Source organism: Taudactylus pleione, unplaced genomic scaffold, assembly GCF_031769625.1.
Source record: "Taudactylus pleione unplaced genomic scaffold, aTauple2 ptg001691l, whole genome shotgun sequence".
NCBI classification, from domain to species: Eukaryota; Metazoa; Chordata; class Amphibia; order Anura; family Myobatrachidae; genus Taudactylus; species Taudactylus pleione.
In genome coordinates, this window is record NW_028286088.1 from 68463 (window position 1) to 94210 (window position 25748).

The 25748-nt window shown below is 47.9% G+C and overlaps 1 protein-coding gene across 6 annotated transcripts in view; it reads right to left on the reverse strand.

Annotated features, from left to right (window-relative positions):
• The window catches only part of MEIOSIN (meiosis initiator), a 115614-nt gene that overhangs the window by 1037 nt on the left and 88829 nt on the right, over positions 1–25748 (reverse strand). For 3 of the 6 annotated variants that reach the window (XM_088464569.1, XM_088464570.1, XM_088464571.1), the window contains 6 exons: positions 25545–25684; positions 23351–23476; positions 19549–19598; positions 17291–17521; positions 8173–8345; positions 8013–8102 (listed from right to left, as the gene is read on the reverse strand). In XM_088464569.1, the coding sequence (XP_088320695.1) occupies positions 8013–8102; positions 8173–8345; positions 17291–17521; positions 19549–19598; positions 23351–23476; positions 25545–25684 (810 nt within the window). Of the gene's footprint in view, positions 1–7307; positions 7394–8012; positions 8103–8172; positions 8346–17290; positions 17522–19548; positions 19599–23350; positions 23477–25544; positions 25685–25748 lie in introns of those variants that run through there. The other 3 variants (XM_088464573.1, XR_015876200.1, XM_088464572.1) reach the window with 3 other exon arrangements.

Here is a 25748-nt window from a genome sequence, read left to right on the forward strand (position 1 = left end):
TGCAGGTATGGGGAGCTGTAACAGAATACGGGTATGATGAGGTGTAACAGAATGCAGGTATGGTGAGGTGTAACTGAATACGGGTATGATGAGGTGTAACTGAATGCAGGTATGGTGAGCTGTAACTGAATGCAGGTATGATGAGGTGTAACTGAATGCGGGTATGGTGAGGTGTAAAAGAATGCAGGTATGGTGAGATGTAACAGAATGCAGGTATGGTGAGGTGTAACTGAATGCGGGTATGGTGAGCTGTAACAGAATGCGGGTATGGTGAGGTGTAACAGAATGCGGGTATGGTGAGGTGTAACAGAATGCGGGTATGGTGAGGTGTAACAGAATGCGGGTATGGTGAGGTGTAACAGAATGCGGGTATGGTGAGGTGTAACAGAATGCGGGTATGATGAGCTGTAACAGAATGCGGGTAGGATGAGGTGTAACAGAATGCGGGTAGGATGAGCTGTAACTGAATGCGGGTAGGATGAACTGTAACTGAATGCGGGTAGGATGAGCTGTAACTGAATGCGGGTAGGATGAGCTGTAACTGAATGCGGGTAGGATGAGCTGTAACTGAATGCGGGTAGGATGAGCTGTAACTGAATGCGGGTAGGATGAGCTGTAACTGAATGCGGGTAGGATGAGCTGTAACTGAATGCGAGTATGATGAGCTGTAACTGAATGCGGGTATGATGAGCTGTAACTGAATGCGGGTATGGTGAGGTGTAACAGAATGCGGGTATGATGAGGTGTAACAGAATGCAGTGAAGTCCAGCTGGAAGTGAAATGAAGCAAGGTGCAGGGAAACAGCAGGTTCAGGTACTCAGGCAGGTAAGAAGGTATATGGAGGGTGTAGGGTAAGTCCAGCAGTTTGGAGCAGGCAAGGTTCAGGCTAGAAGTGTATACAAGCAGGCAGGTAAGGCACAGGTACTCTCTCTCAGCCGCTGCTGAGAAAAACGTTTCACTGGTAAAGGAAGGAAGGCTCTGGACCTTAATAAATACTCAGTGCCGTGCTGTGACTGGCTGGAATGAGCACATGACCTACCAGGATTGGACAACCGGAATCACATAGCCAGGGGCAAAATGGTGGCGCCCATGCCAACGGAACAGAAACATCGCCAGACCTCACCAGGCCTAGTGACAATGTGCCCGCACAGGACCACGCGCAGCCAATGTCCCTCGCCAAACACCAGCACCGCTGCCAGAGACCCCCCCGCCACAACGACCTCACAGGTAATACCCGGCGGGTACCATGCTGAGTAACCCTGGCCATGACAGTATCGCCCCCTTATGGGTGGCCTCAGGACACTCACCAGGCTTCTCTGGATGGGCAGCATGGAACCTCTTGATGAGTGCAGGAGCATGGACATCTCGGGCATCGGTCCAACAACGTTCCTCTGGGCCATAGCCCCTCCAGTCTAGTAGGTACTGCAAATGTCCTCTGCGGAGACGGGAATCCAAGACCTGGGAGACCTCAAACTCTATGCCCCTCTCAGTCTGGACACGGGGAGAAGCAGGCAGGACTCTGTAGAACTTGTTTAGCACCAGAGGTTTCAACAGAGATACATATGAAAGGAATTGGGGATTTTCAGATGAGGGGGTAGCTGAAGGCGATAAGCCACGTGTAATGTTCTGGTTTAGTTGTGGACCCGGGGTGGTGACAGGAGCAAACACAGAAGCAGATTTAAATAAAAAGGTAGAATTTTTAATGAGTGGCTTAGAAGACATGGGAATGGCAAAAGCAAAAGTCCAGGTTTAGCACTAAAGTGCACTTGATTACTGTAGTGAGGATAATGGTAGAATGTCCAGATAGTGGCAGATAAGAACAGTCCAGGTATGCAGGTTAGTGAACTGAAATAAACACAGGCAGAGGTGATGAGTCCAGCTGGGAGTGAAATGGAGGCAGGGTGTAGGGTGCCAGCAGGCTCAGGCACTCAGGCAGGGGAAAAGGCAGTGGAAGATGCAGGGTAGTCCAGCAGGTTATTTGGAGCGGACAAGCAGGCTGGCAGATAGCGTATACACAGGAACAAGAGGTAAGCACAGAGTACTCCCTCTCAGCTAGGCTGAGATACACGTTGCACTGGCAATGAAGGAAGGCTCTGGACCTTCCTAAATACTGCCAGGCCTCACCAGCCCCAAGTGACTATGTGCCCGCACAGAACCACGCGCAGCCAAAGCCCCTCGCCAAACACCAGCGCCACCGCCAGACCCCCCCCCGCCATAGTGACCTTACAGGTAATACCCGCCGACCACCATGCCGAGAGACCCTGGCCGTGACACCACGAGGTTAATGACCTCTATGATGGAGAAGGGCCCGATGAAGCGTGGAGCAAATTTCATGGATGGCACTCGACGTCGTAGGTTCCGGGTGGACAACCAGACCTAGTCTCCAACTCGCATATGTGGTACTTTCCTACGCCTCTTATCAGCTTGAAATTTGTAACGGGAGGATGCCTTCTCCAGGTCAGAACGAACTTGAGACCAGATTGAAGCAAATCTCCGTACAGTGGGCCTGATTCAGAGCCGGAGGCCCTGACAGAGTGCTCGCTCTGAATCAGGGCCGTCCCTGTTTTTTTAGAGCGGCCTCCTTGCCGCTTGCATAGCTGTCTGTGACCACCCACAGCTATAGCGAGCGGCCAGGAAGATGGTCGCGATGGTCAAGAAAATTCAGCTTTACTTGCAATACAGAACATAAGGCTCTCCAAAATTTTGCTGTGTACTGAACACCACGGTCAGAGACTATATCAGCAGGAAGACGACCATGGAGACGGAAAATATGTTGAATGAACAAGTGAGCCATGTCAGGAGCAGAAGGAATTTCTTTAGTGGTATGTAATGAACCATTTTAGAGAATCAGTCTACTACGACCCAGATGGTAGTGAACCCTTGAGAGTTCGGCAGATCTGTGACGAAGTCCATGGAGAGATGCATTCATGGACACGATGGAATAGGCAGTGGCAATAACTCACCAGCCGGTGCCTGACATGAAGATTTATGCTGGGCACACGAAGAAATAAATTCCAACACGTCTGCTTTCATGGATGGCCACCAATAGCCTCTCTTTAAAAACTCCAAGGTCTTCCGAGTACCTGAGTGACCTGCAAAGCGAGAGGAATGAGCCCAGGTGAGGAGCTGCTTCCTTAACTCCGGGGCCACAAAGGACTTCCCTGTAGGAGGCTGTAACTGTACGGTGGCAAAGACTCTTGACTCCAAAACAGGGGCATCTTGTTGATTCTCTGACTTGTCATCACAGAGGAAAGATCTGGACAGGACATCTGCCTTTTGATTAAGGGCTCCAGACCGGAAGGTCAGGGTGAACTGGAACCGAGCAAAAAATATTGCCTATCGGGCCAAACAAGGACTCACGCACTGAAGATTCTTGAGGAAGAGAAGATTTCTGTGGTCCGTGAAGACAGTGAAGGGAAATTTGGCCCCTTCCAGCAGGTATCTCCATTCTTTTAATGCTAATTTTACTGCTAGAAGTTCTTGTTCACCAATGGCGTCATTTCTCTTGGCAGGAGAAGCTTCTTAGAGAAGAACCCGCAGGGATGAACTCGATTATCATCATAACGCTGGGAGAGAACTGCACCCACGGCCTCTGATGACGCATCCACCTCCACTAGAAATGGCCTATCCAGATCTGGTTGTCGGAAGACTGGAGCTGAAATAAACACCTGTTTTAAAAGTTGGAAGGCAGTCTCTGCCTTAGGTGACCATTGGGCAGGGTTAGCGTCTTTTCGGGTCAATGCAGTAATGGGAGCCAACAATGATGAAAATTCTTTAATAAAACGTCTGTAGTAGTTGGCGAACCCAAGCAATCTCTGGAAGGCTTTTAAAGTTTGAGGACGGGACCAATACAAAATCGCCTGCACCTTCTTGGGGTCCATTTCTAGGCTGGAGCCAGAGATGATGTAACCAAGGAATGGTACACTGGGAACCCCAAATACACATTTCTCTAGTTTGCAATAAAGGTGGTTCTTTCTCAGACGGGACAATACTTCCTTCACATGTTCATGATGTTTAGTTACAGATGACGACAAAATATATATATATCGTCCAGATACACTACAACCAAGACGTACAACAGGTCCCGGAAAATCTCATTAACAAAGTCCTGAAACACGGCAGGGGCATTGCACAACCCAAAGGGCATCATAAGGTATTCAAAGTGTCCATCTCTAGTATTAAAGGCGGTCTTCCATTCATCGCCAGCACGAATGCGGATAAGATTATAAGCCCCTCTCAGATCCATCTTAGAGAATATGATGGACCCTTTAACTCTGTCAAACAATTCTGTGATCAGGGGAAGAGGATACAGATTCTTAATCATTATATCATTGAGGCCCCGGTAATCTATACAAGGTCTTAGGTCTCCGTCTTTCTTGCCAACAAAAAAGAAGCCTGCTCCAGCGGGAGAAAATCTGGTACTGCACGGGTATAGCTGGAGATGGTAACGAATCTGTCTTTCTTACAGGTCGTATTTTGGGAAGACAGGATTTCTGACAGTCAGATCCCCATGAAAGAATCTGCATTGAGCACCAGTCTATCCTGGGATTATGTTGGCGTAACCAGGGTAGTCCTAAGATTATTTCTTGAGCAGCCTCTGGTATCACTAAGAACTTTAAAGACTCGGAGTGGAGTGCCCCAACTCGAACTAATACTGGTTGAGTTTCCTTGGTGACCCTTTAGCTAGAGGACGTCCATCTACAGAAGTCAGGGAAATTGCTTGCTTGAGAGATGAACAAGGAATCTGTAGTTTATCAACTAGGCTGGAAGTCATGAAGTTTCCGGCTGCTCCAGAGTCTAATAGAGCAGAGACAAAGCTAAGGAAATCTTGAAATCTTTAGTATTTGGGGACGGGCAAATAACTCCTAACTTGATGTCCCCAAGGTCAGTTAGGAACAGGCATTTCCCAACTTGCAGGAGGCCACCAGGTGACCCGAATCTCTGCAGTACAGACAGAGGTTTTCTAACATCCTTCTGTGACGTTCCTCTTTGGAGAGATGAGTTTGGTTCACCTGCATGGGCTCCTCATCTATAGGAGGATGGGGTGGACGGGTAGGCAAGGGAGATGTAAATGACCTTTGCTGGTCAGTTCTGTGCTTTTCAGCCTGACGTTCTCTGAAGCGTAGATCAATTTTGTTGCAGAGTGAGATCATATCATTTAATTTGGTAGGAAGCTCACGGGTAATCAGATCATCTTTTAATCGGTCGGACAGACCATGCCAAAAGGTTGAGGTGAGGGCCTCCTCATTCCACTTAAGCTCTGATGCCAAAATTTGAAATTGTACGGCATATTGGCTGACAGGACGGGTTCCTTGTCTCAGGGTCATGATGCTGACACTGTGCGTCCAGGTCCATCGAAAATCCTCCTGAATGAAGATACAAAGTCTGTATAATTATCCAGCAGCGAGTCTGAACATTCCCAGAGTGGGGAGGCCCAATCTAGAGCCGAGCCGGTCAGCAAAGACACAATGTATGCCACTTTGGTTCTAGCGGTGGGGAAGTTATCAGGCTATAACGTAAAGTGTATATCACACTGATTTAAAAAACCATGACAGAGTTTAAGATTGCTGTCAAATTTGCTTGGCATGGGTAGATGTAGACGAGGGGATACCCTGGTCCCTGTATTACCAGGCACAGGAGGAGGTGAAGTTGCTGATACCCCAGGGGTGATTAACGAGGTTTGCAGAGTATCTTGGCGTTTAGACATCTCCTGTAGGAACTGGGCCATTTGATGTTGCATAGCTTCCAGGTTTTCTAAACGACCAGCAATACAGCGAAATAAATCCACTCCAGACTCCTGTTCCGTGGCCGGATCCATGGGGCCAGTGCAAACTGTGAGATTCTGAATTTGTTGTGGACCCGGGGTGGTGATAGAAGCAGACACAGGAGCAGACTTAAATGAAAAAGTGGGGTTTTTAATATGTGACTGAGAAGACATGGGAATGGCAAACAAAAAGTCCAGGTATAGCACTAAAGTGCACTTGATAATTGTAGTGAGGGTTAATGAACAAATGTCCTGATAGTGACAGACAGGAACAGTCCAGTATAAGTATGGTGAGCTAAAACAGAATGCAGGTATGATGAGCTGTAACTGAATACAGGTATGATGAGCTGTAACTGAATGCAGGTATGGTGAGCTGTAACAGATGCAGACAGAGGTAGTGAAGTCCAGCTGGGAGTGAAATGAAGCAAGGTACAGGGAAACAGCAGGTTCAGGTACTCAGGCAGGTAAGAAGGTATATGGAGGGTGCAGGGTAAGTCCAGCAGGTTGGAGCAGGCAAGGTTCAGGCTAGAAGCGTATTACAAGCAGGCAGGTAAGGCACAGGTACTCTCTCTCAGCCGCAGCTGAGAAACACGTTTCACTGGCAAAGGAAGGAAGGCTCTGGACCTTCCTAAATACTCAGTGCCAAGCTGTGACTGGCTGGAATGAGCACATGACCTACCAGGATTGGACAGCCGGAATCACATGGCCGCAGGCAAGATGGCGGCGCCCATGCCAACGGAACGGAAACACCGCCAGACCTCACCATGGCCTAGTGACAATGTGCCCGCACAGGACCACACGCAGCCAATGCCCCTCGCCAAACACCAGCACCGCTGCCAGAGACCCCCCGCCACAACGACCTCACAGGTACGGGTACCATGCCGAGAAATCCTGGCCGTGACAGTCTACACGTGTATGGGCCAGCCTTTACGGGGTCTATTTGTGTACAGGCCAGCCTTTACGGGGTCTATTTGTGTATGGTTCAGCCTTTACGGGGTCTATTTGTGTATGGGCCAGCCTTTACGGGGTCTATATGTGTACAGGCCAGCCTTTACAGGGTCTATTTGTGTATGGTCCAACCTTTACGTAATCTATTTGTGTATGGGCCAGCCTTTACGGGGTCTATATGTGTATGGGTCAGCCTTTACGGGGTCTATTTGTGTATGGGCCAGCCTTTACGGGGATTATTTGTGTATGGGCCAGCCTTTACGGGGTCTATTTGTGTATGAGCCAGCCTTTACGGGGTCTATTTGTGTATGAGCCAGCCTTTACGAGGTCTATTTGTCTATGGGTCAGCCTTCACGGGACCTGTGTGGGATAAGGTTCTGAATTCAAGTATTACTTTGGTTAACGCTTGAAGGAGGAATAGTTACAAGTCCCAAGTGAAAACACAATATAACACTATAGCACCTTAGATAACAGTGTATGAAACACATGTGAGAGACTAAGGTGGTTGACAGGAGGTACAAAAGGGAAGGATTAATACTGTATAAATGTTTTAATTTTGACAAAGGAAACATTGGACATTATCATAAAGCATAGGGTTTATTTTCCTGTTGTTAGTGGTAGATAATACCGTCACAGGCAGAGGCTGAGCTGGGATTAGTTCTGGGCTACATCCGTCATTCCCTGGAAAGGGATTAGTTCTTTTAGACTCGTTGATTATTTTAAGGATCAGTAGATTAGGGGACATAGGACCTGATTCAGAGCCGCTCGCAAGCGGCTTCATGGTCCCCCACTGCGCACGCGCCGCGTCCGGCGTGCGTGAGCCCCATCCAGTGACTGTAGATCAGTCGCTACGGGGCTCGCTACAAGCCAGAACGGCTGTTGATGGTGAGTGACAGCTCGCCCCGTTTTGTAGGAGGGGAGGGGGGGTGGCTGCACAAATGCAGGCATTCCCTTAGGAACGCCTGGCGTTTGTGGGAGGCCCTACTGATATCATTACTGATGTCAGTAGTGGACTTTCTGCTCTATTAGAGCAAGATGTCCACTTGGCCTTGCAATAGCCGAGACCCTACCACAGGGTCTCATCACAAGGCCAATGGTCGCGATAATCGCGACGGCCTCCTAGCCGCTCGCACAAGCTGAGGGAAGTCTCCCACAGCTTAGCGAGCGGTCAGAGAAAAAACGAGGCTCTGAATCAGGCCTATAGTACAAAATCTTATCCCATGTCCAAAATAACAGCAACCACATCGGTCTTCCGGAGAGGCATATCGGACTATGCGCTTAGCCTATACCCCTCTCTCACCAGTAGGGGCGCTTGTCCGCAGCTGACATGACTCTCCACAGCTCGGCCAGATCCTTAGTGGCAGTGGTAGATGCTTTCCCAGGATGAGTCCTAAACATAAAACAAAATATTCAGTGACTTCCTCCCCAATCTTACCCCATGGCTCTGTCCCCCCAGCTACCTGAGGTAAAGTCGTCTGTTCATTCTACAGAACATGATGAATCCATTCACACACTTCTTTCTGAGACGCTGCAGCTGGGAGAGTCCGCGAGGCTGGTTTGTCAGCTCCATCCCTACTCTGACACCATGACTGGGGCTCTCCGTACTGGAGTCATCACTGGATGAGGAGCGTGCCTAGAGGGGACATTCCCTAGTAAATACATGGCACATACTGAACAATGTATAGCCACTCACACAGCACACCCACGTCTAACACTCTCTATGTACTGTGCATATAACAGCCACTCACACAGCACACCCACGTCAAGTACTCTCTATGTACTGTGCATATAACAGCCACTCACACAGCGCACCCACATCTAGCACTCTCTATGTACTGTGCATATAACAGCCACTCACACAGCACATCTACGTCTAGTACTCTATGTACTGTGCATATAACAGCCACTCACACAGCACATCCACGTCTAGCACAATGTACTGTGCATATAACAGTCACTCACACAGCACACCCACGTCTAGCACACTCTATGTACTGTGCATATAACAGCCACTCACACAGCGCACCCACATCTAGCACTCTCTACGTACTGTGCATATAACAGCCACTCACACAGCACATCCACGTCTAGTACTCTCTATGTACTGTGCATATAACAGCCACTCACACAGCACATCCACGTCTAGCACAATGTACTGTGCATATAACAGTCACTCACACAGCACACCCACATCTAGCACTTTCTATGTACTGTGCATATAACAGCCACTGACAGAGCACACCCACGTCTAGCACTCTCTATGGAGCCATATACTTTGCATATAACAGCCACTCACACAGCACAACCACGTCTTGTACTCTCTATGTACTGTGCATATAACAGCCACTCACACAGCACATCCACGTCTAGCACAATGTACTGTGCATATAACAGTCACTCACACAGCACACCCACGTCTAGCACTCTATATGTACTGTGCATCTAACAGCCACTCACACAGCACACCCACGTCTAGCACTCTCTATGTACTGTGCATATAACAGCCAATATAACAGCCACTCACAGAGCACACCCACGTCTAGCACTCTCTATGGAGCAATATACTGTGCATATAACAGCCACTCACACAGCACACCACGTCTAGCACTCTCTATATACTGTGCATATAACAGTCACTCACACAGCACACCCACGTCTAGCACTCTCTATGTACTGTGCATATAACAGCCACTGACAGGGCACACCCACGTCTAGCACTCTCTATCTACTGTGCATATAACAGGCAGTCACACAGCACACCCACGTCTAGCACTCTCTATGTACTGTGCATATAACAGGCAGTCACACAGCACACCCACGTCTAGCACTCTCTATGTACTGTGCATATAACAGCCAATATAACAGCCACTCACAGAGCACACCCACGTCTAGCACTCTCTATGGAGCCATATACTGTGCATATAACAGCCACTCACACAGCACACCCACGTCTTGCACTCTCTATGTACTGTGCATATAACAGGCAGTCACACAGCACACCACGTCTAGCACTCTCTATATACTGTGCATTTAACAGCCAGTCACACAGCACACCCATGTCTAGCACTCTCTATGTATTGTGCATATAACAGCCAGTCACACAGCACACCCACATCTAGCACTCTGTATGTACTGTGCATATAACAGGCAATATAACAGCCACTCACAGAGCACACCCACGTCTAGCACTCTCTATGGAGCAATATACTGTTCATATAACAGCCACTCACACAGCACACCACGTCTAGCACTCTCTATATACTGTGCATATAACAGCTACTCACACAGCACACCCACGTCTAGCACTCTCTATGTACTGTGCATATAACAGCCACTCACACAGCACACCCACATCTAGCACTCTCTATGTACTGTGCATATAACAGCCAATATAACAGCCACTCACAGAGCACACCCACGTCTAGCACTCTCTATGGAGCCATATACTGTGCATATAACAGCCACTCACACAGCACACCCACGTCTTGCACTCTCTATGTACTGTGCATATAACAGGCAGTCACACAGCACACCACGTCTAGCACTCTCTATATACTGTGCATTTAACAGCCAGTCACACAGCACACCCATGTCTAGCACTCTCTATGTATTGTGCATATAACAGCCAGTCACACAGCACACCCACATCTAGCACTATGTACTGTGCATATAACAGCCACTCACACAGCACATCCACATCTAGCACTCTCTATGTACTGTGCATATAAGAGGCAGTCACACAGCACACCCACATCTAGCACTATATGGAGCCATATACTGTGCATATAACAGCCACTCACACAGCACACCCACGTCTTGCACTCTATATGTACTGTGCATATAACAGGCAGTCACACAGCACATCCACGTCTAGCACTCTCTATGTACTGTGCATATAACAGGCAGTCACACAGCACACCCACGTCTAGCACTCTCTATGTACTGTGCATATAACAGTCAGTCACACAGCACACCCACATCTAGCACTATGTACTGTGCATATAACAGCCACTCACACAGCACATCCACGTCTAGCACTATATGGAGCCATATACTGTGCATATAACAGCCACTCACACAGCACACCCACGTCTAGCACTCTCTATATACTGTGCATATAACAGCCAATATAACAGCCACTCACAGAGCAAACAGATGTCTCCAACACTCTCTATGAAGCCATATACTGTGCATATAACAGCCACTCACAGAGCACAAACGTCTAGCACTCTCTATGGAGCCATATACTGTGCATATAACAGCCACTTACAGAGCACACATATGTCTCTTTACTTTCTATGGAGCCATAAACTGTGCATATAACAGCCACTCACACAGCACTCACACATCTCCAGCACTCTCTATGGAGCATAAAAGAAGTTGTTTTACCACACTGAATGGCAAACACAACATTGTTACTTACCATCCATTAAGAAATATTCCTCTGACTAAGGAATCATTAAGTAACGTCATAAAACATGGCCGTAGTGTTGGTGATGACATCATACTGAGCTACAGGTGCTGATGATCAGCAGAGGATACAGATACAGCCATTACTGATAGCACACCGTGTATGTGTAAGGTCAGTGCTGTGTATATATATATATATATATATATATATATATACCTCGCTGTACTGGTGGTGGCATTATACTGAGCTATAGGTGATGATCAGCACAGGATACAGATACAGCCATTACTGATAGCACACCGTGTATGTGTAAGGTCAGTGCTGTGTATATATATATATATATATATATATATATATACCTCGCTGTACTGGTGGTGGCATTATACTGAGCTATAGGTGATGATCAGCACAGGATACAGATACAGCCATTACTGATAGCACACCGTGTATGTGTAAGGTCAGTGCTGTGTATATACAGTTATGTCCATAAATATTGGGACATTGACAGAATTGTCATATTTTGGCCTCTATTCACCACCACAATGGCTTTGAAATGAAACAAACAAGATGTGCTTTACCTGCAGACTTTCAGATGTAATTTGAGGGTAATTACATCCAAATCAGGTGAACGGTGTAGGAATTACAATGGTTTCTATATGTGCCTCCCACTTTTTAAGGGGCCAAAAGTAATGGGAATATCAACTCAAAAGCTATTTCATGGACAGGTGTGGGCTATTCCCTCGTTATTTCATTATCAATTAAGCAGGTAAAAGGTCTGGAGTTGATTCTAGGTGTGACATTTGCATTTCGGAATCAGTTGCTGTCGACTCTCAATATGAGATCCAAAGAGCTGTCACTATCAGTGAAGCCATCATTAGGCTGAAAAATCAAAACAAACCCATCAGAGAGATAGCAAAAACATTAGGTGTGGCCAAATCAACTGTTTGGAACATTCTTAAAAAGAAAGAACGCACCGGAGAGCTCAGCAACACCAAAAGACCCGGAAGACCACGGAAAACAACTGTGGTGGATGACAGAAGAATTATTTCCCAGGTGAAGAAAAACCTCTTCACAACAGTTGGCCAAATCAAGAACACTCTCCAGGAGGTAGGTGTATATGTGTCAAAGTCAACAATCAAGAGAAGACTTCACAAGAGTGAATATAGAGGGTTAACCACAAGATGCAAACCATTGGTGAGCCACAAAAACAGAAAGACCAGATTAGAGTTTGCCAAGCAACATCTAAAAAAGCCATTACAGTTCTGGAACAACATCCTATGGACAGATGAGACAAAGATCAACTTGTACCAGAGTGATGGGAAGAGTATGGAGAAGGAAAGGAACTGCTCATGATCCAAAACATACCACCTCATCAGTGAAGCATGGTGGTGGTAGTGTCATGGAGTGGGCATGTACGGCTGCCAATAGAACTGGTTCCCTTGTATTTATTGATGATGTGACTGCTGACAAAAGCAGCAGAATTAATTCTGAAGTGTTTCGGGCAATATTATATGCTCATATTCGGTCAAATGCTTCAGAACTCATTGGACGGCGCTTCACAGTGCAGATGGACAATGACCCGAAGCATACTGCAAAAGCAACCCAAGAGATTTTTAAGGCTAAAAAGTGCAATGTTATGCAATGGCCAAGTCAATCCCCTGACCTGAATCCGATTGAGCATGCATTTCACTTGATGAAGACAAAACTGAAGGGAAAATGCCCCAAGAACAAGCAGGAACTGAAGACATTTGCAGTAGAGGCCTGGCAGAGCATCACCATGGATGAAACCCAGCGTCTGGTGATGTCTATGCGTTCCAGACTTCAGGCTGTAATTGCCTGCAAAGGATTTGCAACAAAGTATTAATAAGTGAAAGTTAGATTTAGGATTGTTTAGTTTGTCCCATTACTTTTGGCCCCTTAAAAAGTGGGAGGCACATATAGAAACCGTTGTAATTCCTACACCGTTCACCTGATTTGGATGTAATTACCCTCAAATTAAATCTGAAAGTCTGCAGGTAAAGCACATCTTGTTTGTTTCATTTCAAAACCATTGTGGTGGTGAATAGAGGACAAAATATGAAAATTCTGTCAATGTCCCAATATTTATGGACCTGACTGTGTATATATATATATATATATATATATATATATATATATATATATATATATACACCTCGCTGTACTGGTGGTGGTGACATTATATTGAGCTATAGGTGCTGATGATCAGCAGAGGATACAGTCTAGAGCTCAGACACCAGCAATATAATGACTCATTGCTGGTCTGCAATAACAGCCCCTTCCCTCTCACAGTCTCTTGCTATTCCCTCTCACTTCTCAGCACTTCCCTTCCCCTCTCTCTATGGGCTCCTACATACACTGACTGTGCTCCAAGCTCGCCCTCAGGAGATTACAGTGACTTGGACATTACATCGGGATATTAGCTGGACACCCTGTCTAGGCCCAATCATCCCCTTGTCACCGCACATGCATGAATCCATGGAGCAAAGGCACGTGTTGGAGAGACAGCATAGGGCAGGCAATGAGCACCACCTGCATACAGACTAAGGCACTAGTGCTAATGACTTCAGCAGACAAATCTGATGCAGCAATTTAGGGTTACAGGTGGCAAGTGCAGGATTACTGTGTCCTGGCATCTCCTGTATCAGATTCCCTGGCTCTATGTCCGACTCTCTGCCACTTACATCCTGGCTCTATGTCTGACTCTCTGCCACTTACATCCTGGCTCTATGTCTGACTCTCTGCCACTTACATCCTGGTTCTATGTCTGACTCTCTGCCACTTACATCCTGGCTCTATGTCTGACTCTCTGTCACTTACTCCCTGGCTCTCTGTCACTTACTCCCTGGCTCTGACTGACTCTGAAACTTACTCTCTGGTTCTGACCAACTCTCTGCTACTTCCTCCCTGGCTGACTGACTCTCTGCCACTTACTTCCTGGCTCCATGCCTGACTCTCTGCTACTTACTCCCTGGCTCTATGCCACTTATTCCTTTGCTCTGACTAACTTTCTGGCACTTACTCCCTGACTCTCTGCCACTTATTCCCTTGCTCTGACTGACTCTCTGCCACTTACATCCTGGATCTGACTGACTCTCTGCCACTTACTCCCTGGCTCTGTCTGACTCTCTGCCACTTGCTCCATGGCTTTGACTGACTGTGCCACTTACTCCCTGGCACTGACTGATTCTCTACCACTTACATCCTGGCTCTGACTGAGTCTCTGCCACTTCGTCCCTGGCGCTGACTCTCTGGCACTTACATCCTGGATCTGACTGGCTCTCTGCCACTTACTCCCTGGCTCTCTGCCACTTCCTCCCTGGCTCTGTCTGACTCTCTGCCACTTCCTCCCTGGCTCTATGTCTGACTCTCTGCCACTTCCTCCCTGGCTCTATGTCTGACTCTCTGCCACTTATTCCTTTGCTTTGACTAACTTACTGGCACTTACATCCTGGATCTAACTGACTTTCTGCCACTTACTCCCTGGCTCTATGTCTGACTCTCTGCCACTTCCTCCCTGGCTCTGTGTCTAACTCTCTGCCACTTCCTCCCTGGCTCTATGTCTGACTCTCTGCCACTTCCTCCCTGGCTCTATGTCTAACTCTCTGCCACTTCCTCCCTGGCTCTATGTCTGACTCTCTGCCACTTCCTCCCTGGCTCTATGTCTAACTCTCTGCCACTTCCTCCCTGGCTCTATGTCTGACTCTCTGCCACTTATTCCTTTGCTCTGATTAACTTTCTGACACTTACTCCCTGGCTCTGACTGACTCTTTGCCACTTACTCCCTGGCTCTGACTGACCCTCTGGCACTTACATCCTGGCTCTATGTCTGACTCTCTGCCACTTCCTCCCTGGCTCTATGTCTGACTCTCTGGCACTTCCTCCCTGGCTCTATGACTCTCTGCCACTTTCTCCCTGGCTCCATGCCTGACTCTGCCACTTACATCCTGACTCTCTGCCACTTCCTCCCTGGCTCTATGTCTAACTCTCTGCCACTTCCTCCCTGGCTCTATGTCTGACTCTCTGCCACTTATTCCTTTGCTCTGACTAACTTTCTGGCACTTACTCCCTGGCTCTATGGCTGACTCTCTGCCACTTCCTCCCTGGCTTTATGTCTGACTCTCTGTCACTTACTCCCTTGCTCTGACTGACTCTGAAACTTACTCTCTGGTTCTGACCAACTCTCTGCTACTTATTCCGTGGTTCTGACCAACTCTCTGCTACTTTCTCCCTGGCTGACTGACTCTCTGCCACTTACTTCCTGGATCTGACTGACTCTCTGCCACTTACTCCCTGGCTCCATGCCTGACTCTCTGCCACTTACTGCCTGGCTCCATGCCTGACTCTCTGCCACATACTCCCTGGCTCTATGGCTGACTCTCTGCCACTTACTCCCTGGCTCTGACTGACTCTCTGCCACTTATTCCCTTGCTCTGACTGACTCTCTGCCACTTACATCCTGGATCTGACTGACTCTCTGCCACTTACTCCATGGCTTTGACTGACTGTGCCACTTATTCCCTGGCTCTGACTGATTCTCTACCACTTACATCCTGGATCTGACTGACTCCCTGCCACTTACTCCCTGGCTCCATGCCTGACTCTCTGCCACTTACTGCCTGGCTCCATGCCTGAGTCTCTGCCACTTGCTCCCTGGCTCTATGGCTGACTCTCTGCCACTTACTCCCTGGCTCTGACTGACTCTCTGCCACTTACTCCCTTGCTCTGACTGACTCTCTGCCACTTACATCCTGGATCTGACTGACTCTCTGCCACTTACTCCATGGCTTTGACTGACTGTGCCACTTATTCCCTGGCTCTGACTGATTCTCTACCACTTACATCCTGGATCTGACTGACTCCCTGCCACTTCCTCCCTGGCGCTGACTCTCTGGCACTTACATCCTGGATCTGACTGGCTCTCTGCCACTTCCTCCCTGGTTCTATGTCTAACTCTCTGCCACTTCCTCCCTGACTCTATGTTTGACTCTCTGCCACTTATTCCTTTGCTCTGATTAACTTTCTGGCACTTACTCCCTGGCTCTGACTGACTCTTTGCCACTTACTCCCTGGCTCTGACTGACCCTCTGGCACTTACATCCTGCCTCTATGTCTGACTCTCTGCAACTTCCTCCCTGGCTCTATGTCTGACTCTCTGCCACTTCCTCCCTGGCTCTATGACTCTCTGCTACTTTCTCCCTGGCTCTATGCCTGACTCTGCCACTTACATCCTGGCTCTATGTCTGACTCTCTGCCACTTCCTCCCTGGCTCTGTCTGACTCTCTGCCACTTATTCCTTTGCTTTGACTAACTTTCTGCCACTTACATCCTGGCTCTATGTCTAACTCTCTGCCACTTCCTCCCTGGCTCTATGTCTGACTCTCTGGCACTTCCTCCCTGGCTCTATGACTCTCTGCCACTTTCTCCCTGGCTCCATGCCTGACTCTGCCACTTACATCCTGACTCTCTGCCACTTCCTCCCTGGCTCTATGTCTAACTCTCTGCCACTTCCTCCCTGGCTCTATGTCTGACTCTCTGCCACTTATTCCTTTGCTCTGATTAACTTTCTGGCACTTACTCCCTGGCTCTATGTCTGACTCTTTGGCACTTATTCCTTTGCTCTGATTAACTTTCTGGCACTTACTCCCTGGCTCTATGTCTGACTCTTTGGCACTTCCTCCCTGGCTCTATGCCTCTCTGCCACTTTCTCCCTGGCTCTATGCCTGACTCTGCCACTTACATCCTGGTTCTATGTCTGACTCTCTGCCACTTCCTCCCTGGCTCTATGTCTAACTCTCTGCCACTTCCTCCCTGGCTCTATGTCTGACTCTCTGGCACTTATTCCTTTGCTCTGACTAGCTTTCTGGCACTTACTCCCTGGCTCTATGGCTGACTCTCTGCCACTTACTCCATTGTTCTGACTAAGAAACTCTCCAGCTCTTACTCCCTGGTTCTGACTAACTTTCCGGCTGTTACTCTCCAGCTCCGACTGACTACCTCTTTGGCTCTACGTCTCTGGCTATTATTTCTGACCATTCTATGAACTGCATCATTGGCATCCAGGCATTGGAAACCAGTACAGTCAGATCCAGTTTCCATTCTGCCATGACACACCATACATTCACTAGCATTGGGCAAGTATCATTTACCATCAGCCTCTTGACACTGCCTTTAGTTGCAGATACTTGGGGACGTCTGATGAGACTAGACGTGTTGAGTTCAGCCAATGGCCACTGGTTTTGCCTCTTACATTCCGCCACCGTCATGACTTCATTCCGTGGTTGCTGGGTGTGACTCCAAAGTCCAGGAACCCTGATGCCACTCTTACCCTGTGACTGGTAGCTGTGATCCAGCGAGAAGGCAGGGGGAAGAACAGGATCCTAAAAAAGAAGGAGCCAAATGGAAACCACGTCGGTCAGGTGAAATGGGCCCTGAGTATTATGGAATAAACTAATCACAAACACTGCTCGTAGGGCTCTTCCTGCTGACACGTGTTATTACAGTATAATTGTGAGGAAGAACGCCAATGATCGCCACCTACAGACAGTAAGGATGTACTGCGCTACTACAAGTAATATCTGAAAGAGAGAGGACAGGTGCCTGAAGGCTACACGGCAGCGTGGGAGGGTGCACAGGTCGTGTGCAACCGGGGGCAAGAATAGGGAGAGACGGGGGGAACAGGGACAAGTATAGGGAGAGACGGGGGGAACAGGGGGCAAGAATAGGGAGAGACAAGGGGGAACGGGCAAGAATAGGGAGAGATGGGGGGAAGAGGGGCAAGAATAGGGAGAGACGGGGGGAACAGGGGGCAAGAATAGGGAGAGACGGGGGAACTGGCGGCAAAAATAGGGAGAGACGGGGGGAACAGGGGGCAAGAATAGGGAGAGACGGGGGGAACAGGGGCAAGAATAGGGAGAGACGGGGGGGGGACAGGGGCAAGAATAGGGAGAGACGGGGGGGGCAGGGGCAAGAATAGGGAGATACGGGGGGAACAGGGGCAAGAATAGGGAGAGACGGGGGGAACAGGGGCAAGAATAGGGAGAGACGGGGGAACAGGGGCAAGAATAGGGAGAGATGGGTGGTACAGGGGCAAGAATGGGGGAGGTGAGAAGAATGGGGGGAGGTGAGGAGAATAGGGGGAGGTGTGAAGAATGGGGGGAGGTGAGAAGAATGGGGGGAGCTGAGAAGAATGGGGGGAGGTGATAAGAATAGGGAGAGGTGAGAAGAATGGGGGGAGGTGAGAAGAATGGGGGGAGGTGAGAAGAATAGGGGGAGGTGAGAAGAATGGGGGGAGGTGAGAAGAATAGGGGGAGATGAGGAGAATGGGGGGAGGTGAGGAGAATAGGGGGAGGTGAGAAGAATAGGAGGAGGTGAGAAGAATGGGGGGAGCTGAGGAGAATGGGGGGAGCTGAGGAGAATGGGGGGAGCTGAGAAGAATGGGGGGAGGTGAGGAGAATAGGGGGAGATGAGAAGAATGGGGGGAGGTGAGGAGAATAGGGGGAGGTGAGGAGAATGGGGGGAGGTGAGGAGAATGGGGGGAGATGAGAAGAATGGGGGGAGATGAGAAGAATGGGGGGAGGTGAGAAGAATGGGGGGAGGTGAGAAGAATAGGGGGAGGTGAGAAGAATGGGGAGAGGTGAGAAGAATAGGGGGAGGTGAGAAGAATGGGGAGAGGTGTGAAGAATGGGGGGAGGTGAGGAGAATAGGGGGAGGTGAGAAGAATAGGAGGAGGTGAGAAGAATGGGGGGAGGTGAGAAGAATGGGGGGAGCTGAGAAGAATGGGGGGAGGTGATAAGAATAGGGAGAGGTGAGAAGAATGGGGGGAGGTGAGAAGAATAGGGGGAGGTGAGAAGAATGGGGGGAGGTGAGAAGAATAGGGGGAGATGAGGAGAATGGGGGGAGGTGAGGAGAATAGGGGGAGGTGAGAAGAATAGGAGGAGGTGAGAAGAATGGGGGGAGCTGAGAATGGGGGGAGCTGAGGAGAATGGGGGGAGCTGAGAAGAATGGGGGGAGGTGAGGAGAATAGGGGGAGATGAGAAGAATGGGGGGAGGTGAGGAGAATAGGGGGAGGTGAGGAGAATGGGGGGAGGTGAGGAGAATGGGGGGAGATGAGAAGAATGGGGGGAGATGAGAAGAATGGGGGGAGGTGAGAAGAATGGGGGGAGGTGAGAAGAATAGGGGGAGGTGAGAAGAATGGGGGGAGGTGAGAAGAATGGGGGGAGGTGAGAAGAATAGGGGGAGGTGAGAAGAATGGGGAGAGGTGAGAAGAATAGGGGGAGGTGAGAAGAATGGGGAGAGGTGTGAAGAATGGGGGGAGGTGAGGAGAATAGGGGGAGGTGAGAAGAATAGGGGTATAGCACTGCACTAAATAAAAGTTTTATTTTCGGGATAGTGTCACCAGTTTTACCTCAACATCCAGAGAAGACCAGGAGCCAATATGGACATCCTGAAATAAATCTGATATAAGAAAGTCACAAAGTTATTCCAATAAACATTCATTGCAACATTCATCCTATCCCTGACCCCCATGTATACTGATGTACTTTATCCCCATATAATGCTATCCCTGACCCCCATATGTACTGATGTCCTTTATCCCCATATAATGCTATCCCTGACCCCCATATGTACTGTACTGATGTCCTTTATCCCCCATATAATGCTATCCCTGACCCCCATATATACTGATGTCCTTTATCCCCCATATAATGCTATCCCTGACCCCCATATATACTGCTATCCCTGACCCCCATGTATACTGATGTCCTTTATCCCCCATATAATGCTATCCCTGACCCCCATGTATACTGATGTCCTTTATCCCCATATAATGCTATCCCTGACCCCCATATATACTGATGTCCTTTATCCCCCATATAATGCTATCCCTGACCCCCATATATACTGCTATCCCTGACCCCCATGTATACTGATGTCCTTTATCCCCATATAATGCTATCCCTGACCCCCATATATACTGATGTCCCTGACCCTCATATAATGCTATCCCTGACCCCCATATATACTGATATACTTTATCCCCATATAATGCTATCCCTGACCCCCATATATACTGATGTCCTTTATCCCCATATAATGCTATCCCTGACCCCCATATGTACTGATGTCCTTTATCCCCATATAATGCTATCCCTGACCCCCATATGTACTGTACTGATGTCCTTTATCCCCCATATAATGCTATCCCTGACCCCCATATATACTGATGTCCTTTATCCCCCATATAATGCTATCCCTGACCCCCATATATACTGCTATCCCTGACCCCCATGTATACTGATGTCCTTTATCCCCCATATAATGCTATCCCTGACCCCCATGTATACTGATGTCCTTTATCCCCATATAATGCTATCCCTGACCCCCATATATACTGATGTCCTTTATCCCCCATATAATGCTATCCCTGACCCCCATATATACTGCTATCCCTGACCCCCATGTATACTGATGTCCTTTATCCCCATATAATGCTATCCCTGACCCCCATATATACTGATGTCCCTGACCCTCATATAATGCTATCCCTGACCCCCATATATACTGATATACTTTATCCCCATATAATGCTATCCCTGACCCCCATATATACTGATGTCCTTTATCCCCATATAATGCTATCCCTGACCCCCATATATACTGATGTCCTTTATCCCCATATAATGCTATCCCTGACCCCCATGTATACTGATGTCCTTTATTCCCATATAATGCTATCCCTGACCCCCATATATACTGATGTCCATTATCCCCATATAATGCTATCCCTGATCCTCATATAATGCTATCCCTGACCCCCATATATACTGATGTCCTTTATCCCCATATATACCGATGTCCTTTATCCCCATATAATGCTATCCCTGACCCCCATATATACTGATGTCCTTTTTCCCCATATAATGCTATACCTGACCCCCATGTATACTGATGTCCTTTATCCCCATATAATGCTATCCCTGACCCCATATATACTGATGTCCTTTATCCCCCATATAATGCTATCCCTGACCCCCCATGTATACTGATGTCCTTTATCCCCATATAATGCTATCCCTGACCCCCATATGTACTGATGTCCTTTATCCCCATATAATGCTATCCCTGATCCCCATATATACTGATGTCCCTGATCCTCATATAATGCTATCCCTGACCCCCATATATACTGATGTCCTTTATCCCCATATAATGCTATCCCTGACCCCCATGTATACTGATGTCCTTTATCCCCGTATAATGCTATCCCTGACCCCCATATATACTGATGTCATTTATCCCCATATAATGCTATCCCTGACCCCCATGTATATTGATGTCCCTGATCCTCATATAATGCTATCCCTGATCCCCATATATACTGATGTCCTTTATCTCCATATAATGCTATCCCTGATCCCCATGTATACTGATGTCCTTTATCCCCATATAATGCTATCCCTGACCCCCATGTACTGCTGTCTCTGACCTCCCGTATTCTGCTGTTTTTGACCATTATATACTGCTGTCCTTGAACCACATATACTGTTATCCCTGACCCCCATGCAATACAACCCCATGCCCCCATATTGCAGTCCCTGACCCCGATATACTGTACTGCTGGCCCTGACCACCACATACTACTCATATAGTGCTGTACCCGACCCCCATATAATGCTGTCCTGATCCCCCCCGTATACTGCTGTCCCTGATTCCCATATACTGCTGTCCCTGATTCCCATATACTGCTGTCCCTGACCCTTCGTATAACGCTGTCCCTGGCCCCCATATACTGTTGTCCCTGATCCCCCGTATACTCCTGTCCCTGACCCTCCGTATAACGCTGTCCCTGATCCCCTGTATACTCCTGTCCCTGGCCCCCATATACTGCTGTCCCTACACCCTACACCCTTATCCCCATATAATGGTATCCCTGACCCCCATATATACCGATGTACTTTATCCCCATATAATGCTATCCCTGACCCCCATGTATACTGATGTCCTTTATCCCCATATAATGCTATCCCTGACCCCCATATATACTGATGTCCATTATCCCCATATAATGCTATCCCTGATCCTCATATAATGCTATCCCTGACCCCCATATATACTGATGTCCTTTATCCCCATATATACCGATGTCCTTTATCCCCATATAATGCTATCCCTGACCCCCATATATACTGATGTCCTTTTTCCCCATATAATGCTATACCTGACCCCCATATATACTGATGTCCTTTATCCCCATATAATGCTATCCCTGACCCCCATATGTACTGATGTCCTTTATCCCCATATAATGCTATCCCTGATCCCCATATATACTGATGTCCCTGATCCTCATATAATGCTATCCCTGACCCCCATATATACTGATGTCCTTTATCCCCATATAATGCTATCCCTGACCCCCATGTATACTGATGTCCTTTATCCCCGTATAATGCTATCCCTGACCCCCATATATACTGATGTCATTTATCCCCATATAATGCTATCCCTGACCCCCATGTATATTGATGTCCCTGATCCTCATATAATGCTATCCCTGATCCCCATATATACTGATGTCCTTTATCTCCATATAATGCTATCCCTTATCCCCATGTATACTGATGTCCTTTATCCCCATATATACCGATGTCCTTTATCCCCATATAATGCTATCCCTGACCCCCATATATACTGATGTCCTTTTTCCCCATATAATGCTATACCTGACCCCCATGTATACTGATGTCCTTTATCCCCATATAATGCTATCCCTGACCCCCATGTACTGCTGTCTCTGACCTCCCGTATTCTGCTGTTTTTGACCATTATATACTGCTGTCCTTGAACCACATATACTGTTATCCCTGACCCCCATGCAATACAACCCCATGCCCCCATATTGCTGTCCCTGACCCCGATATACTGTACTGCTGGCCCTGACCACCACATACTACTCATATAGTGCTGTACCCGACCCCCATATAATGCTGTCCTGATCCCCCCCCGTATACTGCTGGCCCTGATTCCCATATACTGCTGTCCCTGATTCCCATATACTGCTGTCCCTGACCCTTCGTATAATGCTGTCCCTGGCCCCCATATACTGTTGTCCCTGATCCCCCGTATAACGCTGTCCCTGATCCCCTGTATACTCCTGTCCCTGGCCCCCATATACTGCTGTCCCTACACCCTCATTTATGTATTACCAGTCTCCATGCGCAGAGCTTGTGGGGATTTCCCCTGTAGAACATCAGCGGCAGGAGAGGACAGGAGGGATGGGCTGAGGGCCAGCCATGGGCCTGCTGATGTACAATGTTGTGGGCTCCCGGTTCCTACAGCACAAACAATCTGACTGACTATGAGGCAATTGCGGCAAAATACGGCAGGTGATCATTTCACGTCCTGAAAATCCCCCTCTGTGGAAACTATACTGCTGCTTTTGGAATAGTAAGCATAAAGTAAATGTTTCTAACCTATATACTAGTGAGCTGAGTGTAATAGTCAGGGCTGTCGCAGTCCTCCTTATTCTTATTCTGAGCGCGGTTATTATGTGTCAGTCACCTACAGACAGTGGGGGCCATCCCCACTGTCTGTAGGTGACTGACACATAATAATGTGGCCTATTGGCCATAATAGGAGCTCCGGCCAATCAGGAACCTGCGCCTCATCAGTACTAATCCTGCAGTGCCTCTATGTAACCAGCTGGCTCGCACTTTTATTTCCAACAGTACAGTGGGGCAAAAAAAAATTTGTACAGCCACCGATTGTGCAAGTTGTTGCACTGTAAAAGATGAGAGAGGCCCTTAATTTCCATCATAGGTTACACTGCAACTGTGAGAGACAGAATCAGAACAAAAAATTATTAAACAATTTATTTGTATATTCTTTCGGAAAAAAAATATTTGGACAATCAAAAAGTTTAACTCAATACTTCGTAAAGTAACCTCGTTTGGCAATTACAGAGTTCAAACGTTTCCTGTAGTTCCTGACCAGGTGTGCGCACACTGCAGCAGGTATTTTGGCCCACTCTTCAATGCAAATCTTCTCTAGATGGGTCATGTTTTGAGGCTGTCGCCGGGCAACACGGACTTTCAACTCCCTCCACAGATTTTCTAATGGGTTGAGGTCTGGAGACTGGCTAGGCCAATCCAGGACCTTGAAATGCTTCCTACAGAGCCACTCCTTAGTTGCCCGGGCGGTGTGTTTGGGGTCATTGTCATGCTGGAAGACCCAGCCACGTTGTATCTTCAATGCTCTTACTGAGGGAAGGAGGTTTTTCCCCAAAATCTCACGATACATGTCCCCATTCATCCTCTCTGTAATACGGATCAGCCGTCCTGTCCCCTTTGCAGAAAAGCATCCCCAAAGCATGATGTTTCCACCCCGATGCTTCACAGTGGGTATGGTGTTTTTGGGATGCCACTCATTCTTCTCCCTCCAAACACGGCGTGTGGAGTTTATACCATATAGTTCTATTTTGGTCTCATCTGACCACATGACATTCTCCCAATCCTCCTCTGGATCATCCAGATGGTCACTTGCAAACTTTAGACGGGTCTGGACATGTGCTGGCTTAAGCAGGGGGACCTTTCGGGCGCTGCAGGATTTGAATCCATGACAACGTAGTGTGTTACTAATGGTAACCTTTGTGACTGTGGTCCCAGCTCTCTTGAGGTCATTGACCAGGTCCCCCCATGTAGTTCTGGGCTGATCCCTCACCGTTCTAAAGATCATTGATACCCCACGAGGTGAGATCTTGCATGGAGCCCCTGGTCGAGGGAGATTGTCAGTGATCTTGTATTTCTTCCATTTTTTAATAATTGCGCCAACACTTGATCTCTTCTCACCAAGCTGCTGGCCTATTGTCGTGTAGCTCATCCCAGCCTTGTGCAGGTCTACAATTTAGCCCCTGGTGTCCTTAGAGAGCTCTCTGGTCTTGGCCATGGTGGAGAGGTTGCAGTCTGACTGAGGGTGTGGACAGGTGTCTTTTATACAGGTAACCAGGTCAAACAGGTGCCATTAATACAGGTAACAAGCGGAGGATAGATGACCTTCCTAAAGAAGAAGTAACAGGTCTGTGAAAGCCAGAATTATTGCTGGTTGGTAGGTGTCCAAATATTTATTTTCCGCAAGAATATACAAATAAATTGTTTAAAAATCATACAATATTATTTCTGCAACTTTTTGTTCTGATTCTGTGTCTCACAGTTGCAGTGTAACCTATGATGGGAATTACAGACCTCTCATCTGTTACAGTGCAACAACTTGGCACAATCTGTGTCTGTACAAATACTATTTTGCCTCACTGACAATTACTAATAAGCACATTCTTTTTATCAAAGCAGACTTTAGTTGACTGGAAACGACATCTACGGCAATTAATGCATAGAAGCTACTTACCCTGAGGAGAACCTGGGGAGACCGACACAGAGACCAGCCACGGCCCCGTGTCCCCATTATCAGAGGACGAGGACGACACATAGGGGACCAGCATCTGTCTGCGATCAACGGGAGAGGAGAGGAGACACAAACCTAAATCCCTAACAACGACACGGAGACAGCGGCAATCAGGGATCATCAAACGCTTCACCAGCTCCTCCTCCT